At 40.4% G+C, this 12,693-nt stretch overlaps 1 protein-coding gene across 1 annotated transcript in view; it reads right to left on the minus strand.

The window, feature by feature from the left end:
- Window positions 1-12,693, minus strand: part of LOC129697731 (PGAP2-interacting protein-like) — a 101,784-nt gene that overhangs the window by 41,579 nt on the left and 47,512 nt on the right. The window contains exons 8-14 of the mRNA XM_055636414.1: window positions 12,556-12,672; window positions 10,439-10,530; window positions 10,130-10,235; window positions 7,368-7,503; window positions 3,806-3,955; window positions 3,567-3,711; window positions 2,883-2,944 (exon numbers count right to left, since the gene is read on the minus strand). Of these exons, the coding sequence (XP_055492389.1) occupies window positions 2,883-2,944; window positions 3,567-3,711; window positions 3,806-3,955; window positions 7,368-7,503; window positions 10,130-10,235; window positions 10,439-10,530; window positions 12,556-12,672 (808 nt within the window). The remainder of the gene's footprint in view (window positions 1-2,882; window positions 2,945-3,566; window positions 3,712-3,805; window positions 3,956-7,367; window positions 7,504-10,129; window positions 10,236-10,438; window positions 10,531-12,555; window positions 12,673-12,693) is intronic.

The following is a 12,693-nucleotide window of genomic DNA, read 5'->3' on the forward strand; positions in this document are numbered from 1 at the left end:
TCTACTTTGTCGCCGTGTGTGTGTGCTGCTTCGTTTCCTGATGTCAATCACAACCTCCTTTGACTCACGGACATTGAGGGGGAGGTTGATGTCATGGCACCAGGTGATGAGGTTACTCCATCTCATGATTATTTGATATTAAGCCCACTCTGGTGGTGTCATCTGCGAACCTGGAAACTGAGTTGGACTGGTATTTGGCTGCATAGTCATGAATGTACAAGGAATATTGTAGCGTCTGAGAACACATCCTTGCATGGCACCAGTGTTGAGGATTACTTTAGAGGATGATTCAATGCCTATCCTCTCTGATTGTGCTCTGTTGATTAGTTGAGGATCCAATTGCAGAGGGGAGTACTGACTCCCATTTTCACAAGTTTGGGGATGAGGTTGGTAGGGATAATGGTATTGTAGCCACAGCAAGAGTCTATGGCGTAGGTGTCCTTCTTATCCATATGTTCCAGAGATGAGTGTTGGGCCCGGGAGATGGAATCAGCCATGGACCTGTTGTGGCAGTAGGCGAACTGCAGTGGATCAAGGCTCCTCGGTAGGTTGGATTTAATGTGTACTGTAACCAGCCTCTTGAAGCACTTCGTGTTGGTGATGTCAGTGCCACTGGACGGTAGTCATTAAGGCATGAGATCTTACTTTTCTTTGGCACCAGGATGATAGTGGTTTTCTTGAAGCAAGTATCTCAGAAAGGATTAGGGAAAGATTAGAGATGTCTGTGAACACTCCCGCTAGTTGGTCTGTGCAGTTCCTAAGGACGCAGCCAAGGACTTCATTCAAGACAGTGGCTTTCCGTTGGTTCACCCTCAGGAAGGCCAATCTAACTTCTGCTTCAGTGACCATGGGGAAAAGGCACATTTGTGTCTGATGGGACGGATGTTGGCCACCGACTCATAACGAGCATAGTAGGTATTATACTGGGACTCAGGTTTGTCCTGGTATTGTCTCTTGGCATTCCTGATGGCTTTGCGAAGATTGTAGTGAGATGTTTGTACCACACGGGTTAGTTTGATTTGTCCGCAGTGGTCTTCACCTGGGAATGAACCTTACGGTTAATCCAAGGTTTCTGGTTTGGAAACAATTGGATTGCCTTCTTATGAGAAGGGAAGCATAACCATTAAGGGAGTCAACAAGATTTTATTTTTAAACTATTAATGATAGGTGTAAAATTAGATGGTAAAAAACCATCAAGAATAGAAAAGGTAAATAGATAAGAAACAGAAACGCCGATAGCAGAAACTGCAACAGAAAGTTGACTAATTTGACCTCTGGCATCAGCAGCACAACTATTTGACAGAGGCAGTATCTTGAATTTCCCATACAATGTTTAGTTCAATTAGCAGTAACGTATATACATCTACTATTGAAATTGAAGTATTGCAAGTGCTCTTACCAAGGATGCTAGTTTTTATAGAAACATAGAAAATAGGTGCAGGAGTAGCCTGCACCGCCATTCAATATGATCATGGCTGATCATCCAACTCAGTATCCTGTACCTGCCTTCTCTCCATACCCCCTGATCCCTTTAGTCACAAGCGCCACATCTAACTCCCTCTTAAATATAGCCAATGAACTGGGACGATTATATTAATAGCTGATGGTTCTGCATGGCGAGGGCTGTTGGGGACATCTCAAACCAGGTTTAAACTTAGAATAGAACATCAAACTCCTGCAGATGAATGTAAATCTGAAATTAAAATGATTTGGATCTTTCAGCAGGACTGGGACGATTAACCTGAACCTTTAACTTATTTTCCCCTACCACCTGGCGTGTCGAGTTTTGTCAGCATTTTCTGATTGAATTTGGAATGTCTTAGTTTTAGTTTAGAGAAACAGCGTGGAAACAGGGTCCGTGCCGACCAGCAATCCCTACACATTAACACTATCTTATACCCACTAGGGACAATTTTTACATTTACCGAGGCAATTAACGTACAAACCCGTATGTCTTTGGAATGTGGGAGGAAACCGAAGATCTCGGAGAAAACCCACGCAGGTCACGGGGAAAACGTACAAACCCCATACAGACAGCACCCGTAGTCGGGATTGAACCCGGGTCTCAAGTGCTGCATTCGCTGTAAGGTAGCAACTCTACTGTTGCGCCACCGTGACTGCCCTTGTTGTCAATATCGGACCCATTTTAAGGAAATCATAATTTATCCTTTATTTCTTTTATGTCTAACAGGAGTTCACATGTTTAAATTCATGTTAAAACAATAACTGAAAGAATAATTTGCAGTTAATGTTTGGCTCTGCTGCAGTTGCAGATAGAGACCACCATGTGTCACTGTGAACCAGCCCATGTCTCAGCTTTTTGCCTCCATCATTAATCACCACAGGAGAAACTTAGACAAGGAAACCAGTGGGAAATTTAAAGGATTGAGACGGTAGAAGTATTTGAACTCCGTGCCCCAGCTATTGGATGGCCACAATCCTCTCCCGACTTACATCCAAATTTACCAGCCTGTGTTCTTACTTTGCAATAACCATCAACATGAAGATGATTTTCCTCTCATACCCTTCCTCCCCAACTTGACTTGGTGCGACCTTTCCAGTTATCTCTAGTATCCCATTTGTGAACCATTTGTAACCGTTACTGCTGCCCAAAAAGATAATTTTAGCATGATCCATGATAAAGCATTCTTACCAATCCTCAGCGATTGCAAAACCATAAATTCATCAAATTATACAGATAAAGGGAGATTGTGTGAATGTAGCAAGTTCGAAAAATAAAGGGATAGGTGGGGAGGCAACCATAAAGTCATTCACCGAGAAAAGGGGTAGAAATTATGTAGTCTGAGGGCTAAGAAATAGTTTTAAAACTTAATTTTAGTAGGTAACTAATGGTGATATTATGCTGAAGTATTGCAACTAACCTTATTAGTCCACGGTACATGATGTACTCGCACCATCTATGCATATCAGTCTGATCTATGTCCTAAAAGAGGGAGAGAGAGAGAGAGAGAGAGAGAATATTCATGAGTATATAGAAATTTTGGACTGGGGGCTAACATGATAATCTAAAAGTAGCCCATTGCATTTTATTCTGGTATGTTAAAGATCATTGATATACTCTCCAAACCTTGCTTTGGTAAATAAAATTTAAAAAATCATGATCAACTTATTCATAAGCATATCGATTTACAATTCAATCATATAACATTGAGTGGAAATATATTGCATCGGATTGAACTCTGCTATTGTTTTACAACCAAACATCAGATTTTCACTCCAACAAATGTAATGTGATTACAGCAAAAAGCTGAAGAAATCCGGAAAATAAATTGGAAGACTTTGGTAGGGAGTACATGTAGTGAGAGAAACAGGTTTAAATTGTATAAAGGGGAACTTGAATAATTCAACAATTTCAAGTAACCAACTTTTTTTCTCTCCATAGATGTTGTTGTCCCTTTGTTCCTGTACACATCTGTTTCTCTCTAATTTAAAGAGATTTTAAAAGATTGAGTAGATACCCAAGGAGCACATTTTTCCCCTCAGAGGGTGGGATGTAATACAAAATATGCTTTATATTTAATTCATTTAGATAAATGACATTTTACCTTTACATTTCCAATGTTTCGAAGCTGTTGGTAGTCTCTGGAGCCAGGTGCAGAAGTGACGTAGCCCAAAAATACAAGACGTTGTCGTGCTTCCTTCAGTGTATTAGAAATATACTCTGCCTGCAACTTCCTATCCAACTCATCCCTAGAAGCATATATACACACACACACAGATTTAGAAACGGGGGAAGTCATTAGAATTATTAATTAAACAAATAAATATGAAAATATTCACTTACTGTTCATTGCCAAAATGAGCAACAACCAAATCCACAAGATTCCCTGAGATGTTGACCGTCATGGAAATAGCAGGAGCAATCTCTCCGTGTGGGGATGGAAGAAGATGGTGCATGGATTGAACGATGGGGTATCTTGACAAAACCATTATTCTAAAGATCAGAAATGAATTAGATGTCACTTTGACGACCATTAACCAAAAAGTCTATTATTTGAAATTGTTGCTTATTATGAAACTCTTAGAGGAGTGTCTTACGATGTTAAACCATAAAGGAAATTATAAATACATTTACAGTGGAAAATTTGAAGTGAGATAGAAACACGCAGTCAAATTCAGAAATTGAATTAACCTCTTGGTTAAAAAAAACCCTTTGCTTAAAGGAAGAACCGCAAGTAAATGTTAAATGAAACGCAGAAATTGGCTGATGCTCGAAAGCTGAAATTAAAACAGAAAGTCCGTGAAATACTTCACAGACCAGGCAACACAGATTGATGGCCCTGCTAAAATCGAGAAGAGACAGTTGCTGTTTTTTTTGTCACGTAAACTGAGGTACAGCAAAAAGCTTTGTCTGCAATGCCATCCAGTCAAATCGTATGATAGATAAATACAAGTACAACAGGCAGTGCAAAGAGAAAAATACTAGAGTTCAGAATATAGCATTAGGGTTACAGAGAAAGTGCAGATTTAAAACTAGTGCAAGGGCCACTATGAGGTAGGTTGAGAGATTGGAACAGCACCATATCTTATGGGTACAGATGCTGCACATTTCCCATACCATCTGTTTATATTTCAGATAAATGTTCAAGATGAGAGATGCTAATTTCTGTGACAAAGAAAGCCAGTGGGTTGCGCTATATCTGAACGTTTCATTTTACACTTGTAAGAGGTAAACATTATGATGCAATATAAAGGCCATTCTCCCTTCTCCAGGCCGAGAACAAACTAAATAAAACATGTGATGTGAAACTAGCAGGATAATAGGTCACGTCTGATACGATAGAACTTAATTTATCCCAGGAGGGAAATTGATCTGCCAACAGTCATAAACCACAAGATACATGAAACATGAAACTAAAGTGACGAGTGGAAAGGATTGGGGGTATGCAAATATTTGGGAAGGAGGGGAATCAACCTACCCCACGACAGAAGGGAGAGTTGTTGCATGATAAGGTCTTATTATTCAAATCACTTAACTGAGCAGAAGCTCAGGTCCCTAGGGTGAAGCTGGCGCACAGCACTCCCCTCCTGTGACTTGTTAGTCCCAGGACCCGGTGCGGCACCATTATACTGCTCATGGAGTTCATCAAAATTCCCAGCTCCGAATGGGAAAACCGCCTGCTGAACCTGTGCCAGATTAATCTGGTGCAAGTACAATGGCCCTGCTAAAATCTATATGAAGCAGCTGCTGCGGTGAGAACATTTTTTTTTAATATTGACTTTACTTACTTTAAATTTGTTTAATTCTTCCAAAACAATGAACAAATGTAATTTTTGACTGTGTATGCCAGGGAGGGTGGGGAATGGGGAGTGGTAGGTGGAGCCTCAATTGTCAACACCTGGCTGGAAGACAGCCAGAAAGTTGTTCCTGTAACCTTTCCTGTTCCGTCCTATCAAAACATTAAAAACTGATGAAATGACCTTATAATCATGTTATCCATGCCCTCGTCATATCTGTCTTCAGAGCTTTGGCTCTTCGGTCCAGAGTGTATCCTGGATAATGTTCCTTTTCTAGCTCCACTACCTCAAGTTCCTTCTTATAATGTAAATTACTAAACAGTACCCACTACTCCAAAGACTTGAGACCATAAGACATGGATCAGAATTAAGCCATTTGTCCTAGAGAATGAGCTCCGCCATTCAATTTTGGCTGATCTATCTTTCCTCTCTCAATCCATTCACCTGCCTTCTCCCTGTAACTTTTGACATCCTTACTAATCAAGACGACAGACTTTGTATTTTATATTTCTTACCATGTTACCCAGATATTTTAGTGGCTCTGCCGACTTGAAATACCATATTATTCTCTTCAAAGTGTAATTGTTTTCTTTAAGAAGAATTAAACTGCAAACAGGTGGAATGGAAAGTGAACTGCAAGAATAAAAGTCACCTTGAACAATCTTGAACAAGACTAGTTTTATTTGGCATATTAGTTACATAATTTTTGGCAATACAAGGACATCGGCATCAATAAATTCCATCACCTAATGATTTACAGCGAGTTTAATTTATTTTTAACAGCCTGCAGCAGTTGTGGCAATTCACAACTCATTGTTACATTTCTACAAATTTGTTCTTTCTTTCTTCTCCCCCACCCCTCCCACATTGGCATTATGTGTGAATTATATGTGGATCCACTGTTGATGGCTCGATTGTAATCATGTATTTTCTTTCCATTGACTGATTAGCACACAACAAAAGCTTTCCACTGTACCTCAGTACACGTGACAAGATTCAAGATGGGTTTATTATCACCATAAGGCTCAGTGAAATTCGAGTTACCATACAGCCACACGAAGTGAAAAGCAGTACGACACAACCACATAAAATTTAACATAAACATCCACCACAGTGGCTCCCCACATTCCTCACTGTGATGGAAGGCAATATAGCCCAATCTCTCCTTCTTTCCTCTCCACGGTCGGGGCCATCAAAGCTCCCGCAGTCAGCAAACTGAGGCCCTCGCGTCAGGGAGATGGAACTCCCTCGTCGGTATGGTTGAAACTCACCAGGGCTTGGAGCCCCGATTCAGTCTCTAACCAGGGGCCGCAATGTTGAAACCGGGCTCCAAGATGTTAAAGTCCACAGGTCCGCAGTTGGAGCTCTCCACAGCCGATCCCCAGCAAGGGAATCGCAGCTCCACGATGATAAGTCCGCGCCGTGCCTGCGTTGAAGGGCCGGGTCAGTCTCTAGGAAAGGCCGCGCCACTCCACGATGTTAGGCCGCAATGGGTGACGGAGATATGACACTGAAAAAATCACATCTCCGTCGGGGTAAGAGATTGAAAAAAGTTCCCCCCCCCAAAACAATCCAAGAAACACTCAAACATACTTTTAACACTTGCTTAAAATAACAAAACAGAAAGAAAAGACAGACAGACCGTTGGCTCGGCAGCCATCGTCGTCAGCGCCCCTTGACGGAACTATATGCATTCAACTTGCCATTAATTTACCAACAGATTCTGATTAATGAGTGTAATGGCGATTAATCATTACCGAAGAAGTAATCAACATCATTCCACTAAACTAAACGAGGGCACATCAACACCATCTTAGATTGTGGATAAAATGGAAAATACTATATAGTAAATGTAACTGAAATAGCTTTTCATCTGTCAAAATAAATACTGTTTCAACATGAAGATGGCAGTAAACAAAAAATCAGGGTAAAAATAAATAACTCATACAGTGTCCGAAGGAAGACACTAGTGGAAAAGTTAGAGATAAAACACCAGTGCAACAAATAAATAAAAATAACTTTGTGCACGATTATCACATAATAATTCAACTGGTAAAGCAACAGATAATAATATGAGGAGGATGTGGAAATGGTTGTTGCAGGCTTACCCCCAGGTGTGATCTTTTGTGCTTGGACCAAAATCCATGTAAAAACCCAACTTCTCTCCCAGCCACATGGTGAGATCATTATTTCCCAGGAAAGGTTTAGAGGCATCACTTTCCAATATTGTTATTAAATCGGCACCTATCATTGATAACAGAATGTTACAACCAACAGATGAGAATATTACACAGGAGAAGCTAATGCATACCCGAATTGTCCTGAAAACATAATCTGCAGCAAGATTTCAAGTTACTGAATCAGTTTACAAACACCAACATAGAATTGTTACCAAAGTGATGTCCATATCACAATTAGTTGCCATGATTTAAAAGCATTTAAAGAGGATCTGAACTTTGGCATGAAGCAGATTTTTTTTTTTTTTTTTTAATTTCAAAATAGACTTTATTCATTGATAAATATATACAATTCCTGAACCATTTAAACAAACAAAATTCATCCGACATTTTCGGAGACTATACAAGTTTTTTTCATTTGTCAAATTTCACCAAACAGTCCCCCACCCGTGCCAAGCAGAAAATGCCGGAAGTTCAAGTCGGGAGCAGTAAGAATTAAGAATTTAATTGTTCCGTTGCTGGTACATATAATTACACACTCTTGAGCTATGGAGAGGACTTGAGGTTGGTCACCTTTCATCAGAATTGGAAGAAATGAGAGATTCAAACTTTTTTTTTTAAATGCAAGGAGCTGGAACTGGTTCGGGGTGAACAAAAGGGAACAAAACCCTTTGAGAGATTGGAGGGCAGGAGAAAGTGAACAACACAAGTGTCACGAGCCAGTAAATATGAGTGAATAACAAAATGAGAGGTGTAAACAGGAGATGAATGAACTTTGAAAATACTAAAAGGAAGGCGATGCTAACTTTTGAGATACAAGCTGGATAGCTGATTACTTGAAATTGTAAGTTCTAACGATGTCAAAGATGAGGTGCTGTTTCCTAAAATTAAATTGAAACAGTATATAAGACCAAAACAGACGGCATACTGGAAGTGCGATGGGGGGGAATAATAGAGGCAACCAGGAGCTCTGGGACACCTTTCCAGACTGAAGGGAGATATTTTGCAATATATTTGACTTGCCCAATGCAGGGAAAATCTCACTGTGCGCACCAATAGTGGTTAACAGCAGTAAGGATGTAGAGGGAAAGTGGTACAAGTGGAAGTGAAAGTGGATTGATTGATTGAGAAGGCAAATGGGCATTGGTGAAGGTGCAAGAATGAATCAGAGTGTCCAGAAGCCACTGTCCCTTTGGAATACTCAGTGAGGAGGGGAGTGAAATAGCAGGCATCATGTTCAATGTGGAGGTTAGTGAGCGGGTTGGATGGTGAGGACAAGGGGAATTGTATCCGTGTTATATGTGGGAAGAGAGGGGAAGGCATGAAAACAGATGGTTGAAAGGCACAAAAATTATGGTGGAGAAAACTAATTGGAGTCATTTTGGCTGCAGGCAAACCATTATTGGAGGTTACTTAAATGGCAGATAGAAGAGGTTTAGAGAGCGTGAACTTAAAGCACCTCTCTCTCTACGTGGGATATCAGCAGCTATTCCTCCCATATTAGATCTGTCATTACTTCCCGCTGAGGTCTTCTCTCTTAAATCAGAATCCTAACATTTCTAATTGACCTGCACTCTCCTTCAATCACGCTAGCACACTAAGCTACGTCATAGAACAGTACGGCACAGGGCCAGGTCTTTCGGCCCACAATGTTTCCATGCCACACATGATGCCAAGTTAAATTAATCCGGTCTGCCTGCACGTGATCCAAGTAAAAATTTGCAGACTTCACAACTATTTGATGAAAATGTGCAACTGCAGATAAATGTATCAGAACAGAATCAGAACACGGAGCAATGAACCATTATGACAGCACCAGCTCAAAGGAATAATCATTAGGGTGAGGTAACAAAAGATGCTCTGGCCTCACACCAACAATATTCACCCTAAATGACAACCAAGGTAGTCTAGCAATTCGGTCGTATTGTATTGAGAGACACAATAATTGATTGATCGCAACCCAAAGGTATGAACATTGAATTCTCCAATTTTACATAACCCTCTCCTTTCTTCCCTCATAACAGCCTGTTACCTGCCAGGCTTTGTCCTGCCCCCCCCCCCCCCCCCCCCCCCCCCCCCCCCACCTCTTCCAGCTTTCTTTCCCCTCCATCCCCCCTTTACAATCAGGCTGAAAAAGTGTCTTGACCAGAAACCTTGGCGATCTACATTCTCCTGAGACGCTGCCTGACCTGCTGAGCGATTCTGGCACTGTATCTTCTATTGTAAACCTTCTTTTGATTAATTGATTGATTATTTGAAAGATACAGCATGGATTCAGGCCCTTCGGCCCTCTGAATGCATGCCAACTATCGATCACCCAATAGTTCAAGAAGACCACATCCCATCAATTTCCCAATTAGGAATATACATTGTTCTGCTGGAGATGCCCATGAAAGAATTGAAAGGAAATTGGTTTATGCAACAATTCAAAATACAGTAGCATCTGGATACCAATTTCTGTGGAACAAAAGGCAAGCAAAACACCTCAATTTTGCCAGCAATACCCTTAATCTAAGAATGCCTTTGGAACCATTCATCATCCAGGAATCAACATCTTCCAGGGAAGAGAACGGGGAAAAATAGCAACAGAAATAAACGCAATACATGTGTCAGTAAAATGCTCTTTGTTTTTAAATTTCAAATACGTACATATATTCTTGTTAAATGATCGGTGCTTAAAACAAAATACATACCTGTTTGTTCAATAAACTCAGCAGATCTTTCCAAACTTGGCCAACCTCGATTGTCATACCCAAATCTGTAAGACCATATCATAGCAGAGAAATCTTTCTTCACAGACTGGTCACAAAAGGTAGAGACAATGGAAAAGAAACTGGATTAAACGTATGGAGGATAATCATAGTGTAACATTAAATAAGTGATTTTGCCATTTCAGAACACGATGATATACAGTAGGCTTCCTATATATAATGTTCATGCCATGATTGTTCAGGTTTGGTTTCTTCATTATATATACAATTGCAAATAAAAACCTTACTCACCAGGATATCAGCTGGGTTGAGTAATTTCTGCTGATGCAATATGAATCGATGCCCTAATCCCAACAGACCCACTCCTACAAACAGCCAAAGCACTAAACAGGAAAGCAAAAAAAATTAGATAAGGAAATTTGTATTACAATTATGATTTCTCATTTCAACAATAGTTACTAGCAAGCCAAATATTGTAAAATATTCAATAACAATGATTCTGTTTTTCAGTACATATCATTGACATTCAGTTTGGCAAAATGCTTCATTTTAAATTCATGCATTACAATAGGTGTAGGAATGGGCCATTCGGCCCTTCGAGCCAGCACCACCATTCACTGTGATCATGGCTGATCATCCAGTTCCTGCCTTCTCCTCATATCCCTTAAATCCACTATCTTTAAGAGCTCTATCTAACTCTCTCTTGAAAACATCCAGAGAATTGGCCTCCACTGCCTTCTGAGGCAGAGAGTTCCACAGATTCACAACTCTCTGAGTGAAAAAGTTTTTCCTTATCTCTGTTCGAAATGACCTACCTCTTATTCTTAGACTGTGGCCCCTGGTTCTGGACTCCAACATTGGAAACATGTTTCCTGCATCTAGCGTGTCTAATCCCTGAATAATCTTACATGTTTCAGTAAGATCCCCTCTCATTCTTCTAAATTCCAGTGTATACAAGCCCAGTCGCTCCATTCTTCCAACGTATGACAGTCCCGCAATCCCGGGAATTAACCTCGTGATAGTAAATAGTATTCGGTGAATTCTCAGCTGCTGGCATCCATGGAGATGGGAGGCAATATTTGCATGGATATGCTGGTTGCACAAGAATTGTGCAAAATAACCATTTTCATCACATTAGTATTCCACGCATAAACCTTGAAATAAAATGCCAAACTGCTGATCATTTCCGTATATTTTTAAATAACAATGTTTTACACTGCAATTCCAGGCCAAACAGTATCAATGTAGAACATAGCAAAAATAAATCCAATGAATGACTACTCACCATCGCACAAAGCACTAAATCTTCAGTGGATGTTGCTGCTAATCAGCCTACATCTGCAGTCCATATACAATGCAAATATATAAATAAGTAAAATTGTCTTTCCACAATTTCTTCCAAAAAAAAATGAGATTGCCTAACATTTTTAGAACATCTTGTGGGGTTGCATGAGAATTCCAGGTGCAAAATTTAAGAAAACCCTGGGATCTATTGATTAGTGAACCTAACATCTGAGAAGATTCTGATAAGATATACAGTATATGCATTTGGATAGACAAGCTGATTAGGGAAAGGCAGCACGGGTTTGTACATGGGAGATAGTGTCTTACGAAATTGATTACGTTTTTTGAAAAAGTAACCAAAAAGGTTGACGAGGGCAAGGCTGTAGATATTGTTCAGCAAAGCCTCTGATAACATAAGGTTCTGCATGGTAGGCTGCTCTGGAAAGTTAGATCGCATGGGATCCAAGAAGAGCTAGATTGGGAAGGATGAGGAGATGAGCTTAAGAGAGCTTAAGTCAGGATTGATACATTTGCAATGGTTTCTTGGAAAGGTAACAAACATGGTGGATAGACGGGGACTGGTAGATGTGGCATATTTGAATTTCCATTTTATTTAATTACAGCATGGAAAGAGGCCCTTCAACCCACTGAGTTCACTCCGACCATCACATTAACACTAGTTCTTAGTTATCCCGCTCTCTCCGCCACTCCCAACATATTAGAGGCAATATTACAGTGGCCAATTAACCAACAAACCCATGCATCTTTTGAGATGTGCCAGGAAACTGGGCCACCTGGTGAAAACCCATGCAGTCGCAGTGAAAATGTGCAAACTACACGCAGACAGCACTTGCAACCAGGTTTCTGGACATGTGAGGCAGTAGCTCCACTAGCTGCACTGCAGATAAGGTGCCACAGAAAAGGATATCCCACGTTGGGGCAAGGGCAATATATTGACCTGGATAGGGTGAATGGAAATTGGCGGAAAACGGAGTTGGGATAAATGGACCATTTTTAAGATCAGCACTCAGAGGTTTTTGTGGGTGCTGGAACTCATTTACATAATCTTTTCTACACGTTAAATGGAAGTATAATGACTTGGCAGTTATAGTTATGCCACTTACATTGTTTGACACACTTTGTCAAGAGTTTGAAATGTGCCACATTTTTGCCTTCTGTTGCAAACAATTTAGGTCGATGACCAAAGAATAATCCCAATCCAATCAAATGCATGAGTGTTCCTGGAAAATGAAGAAAATAAC

Source organism: Leucoraja erinacea, chromosome 1 (assembly GCF_028641065.1).
Source record: "Leucoraja erinacea ecotype New England chromosome 1, Leri_hhj_1, whole genome shotgun sequence".
In the NCBI taxonomy this organism is placed as follows: Eukaryota; Metazoa; Chordata; class Chondrichthyes; order Rajiformes; family Rajidae; genus Leucoraja; species Leucoraja erinaceus.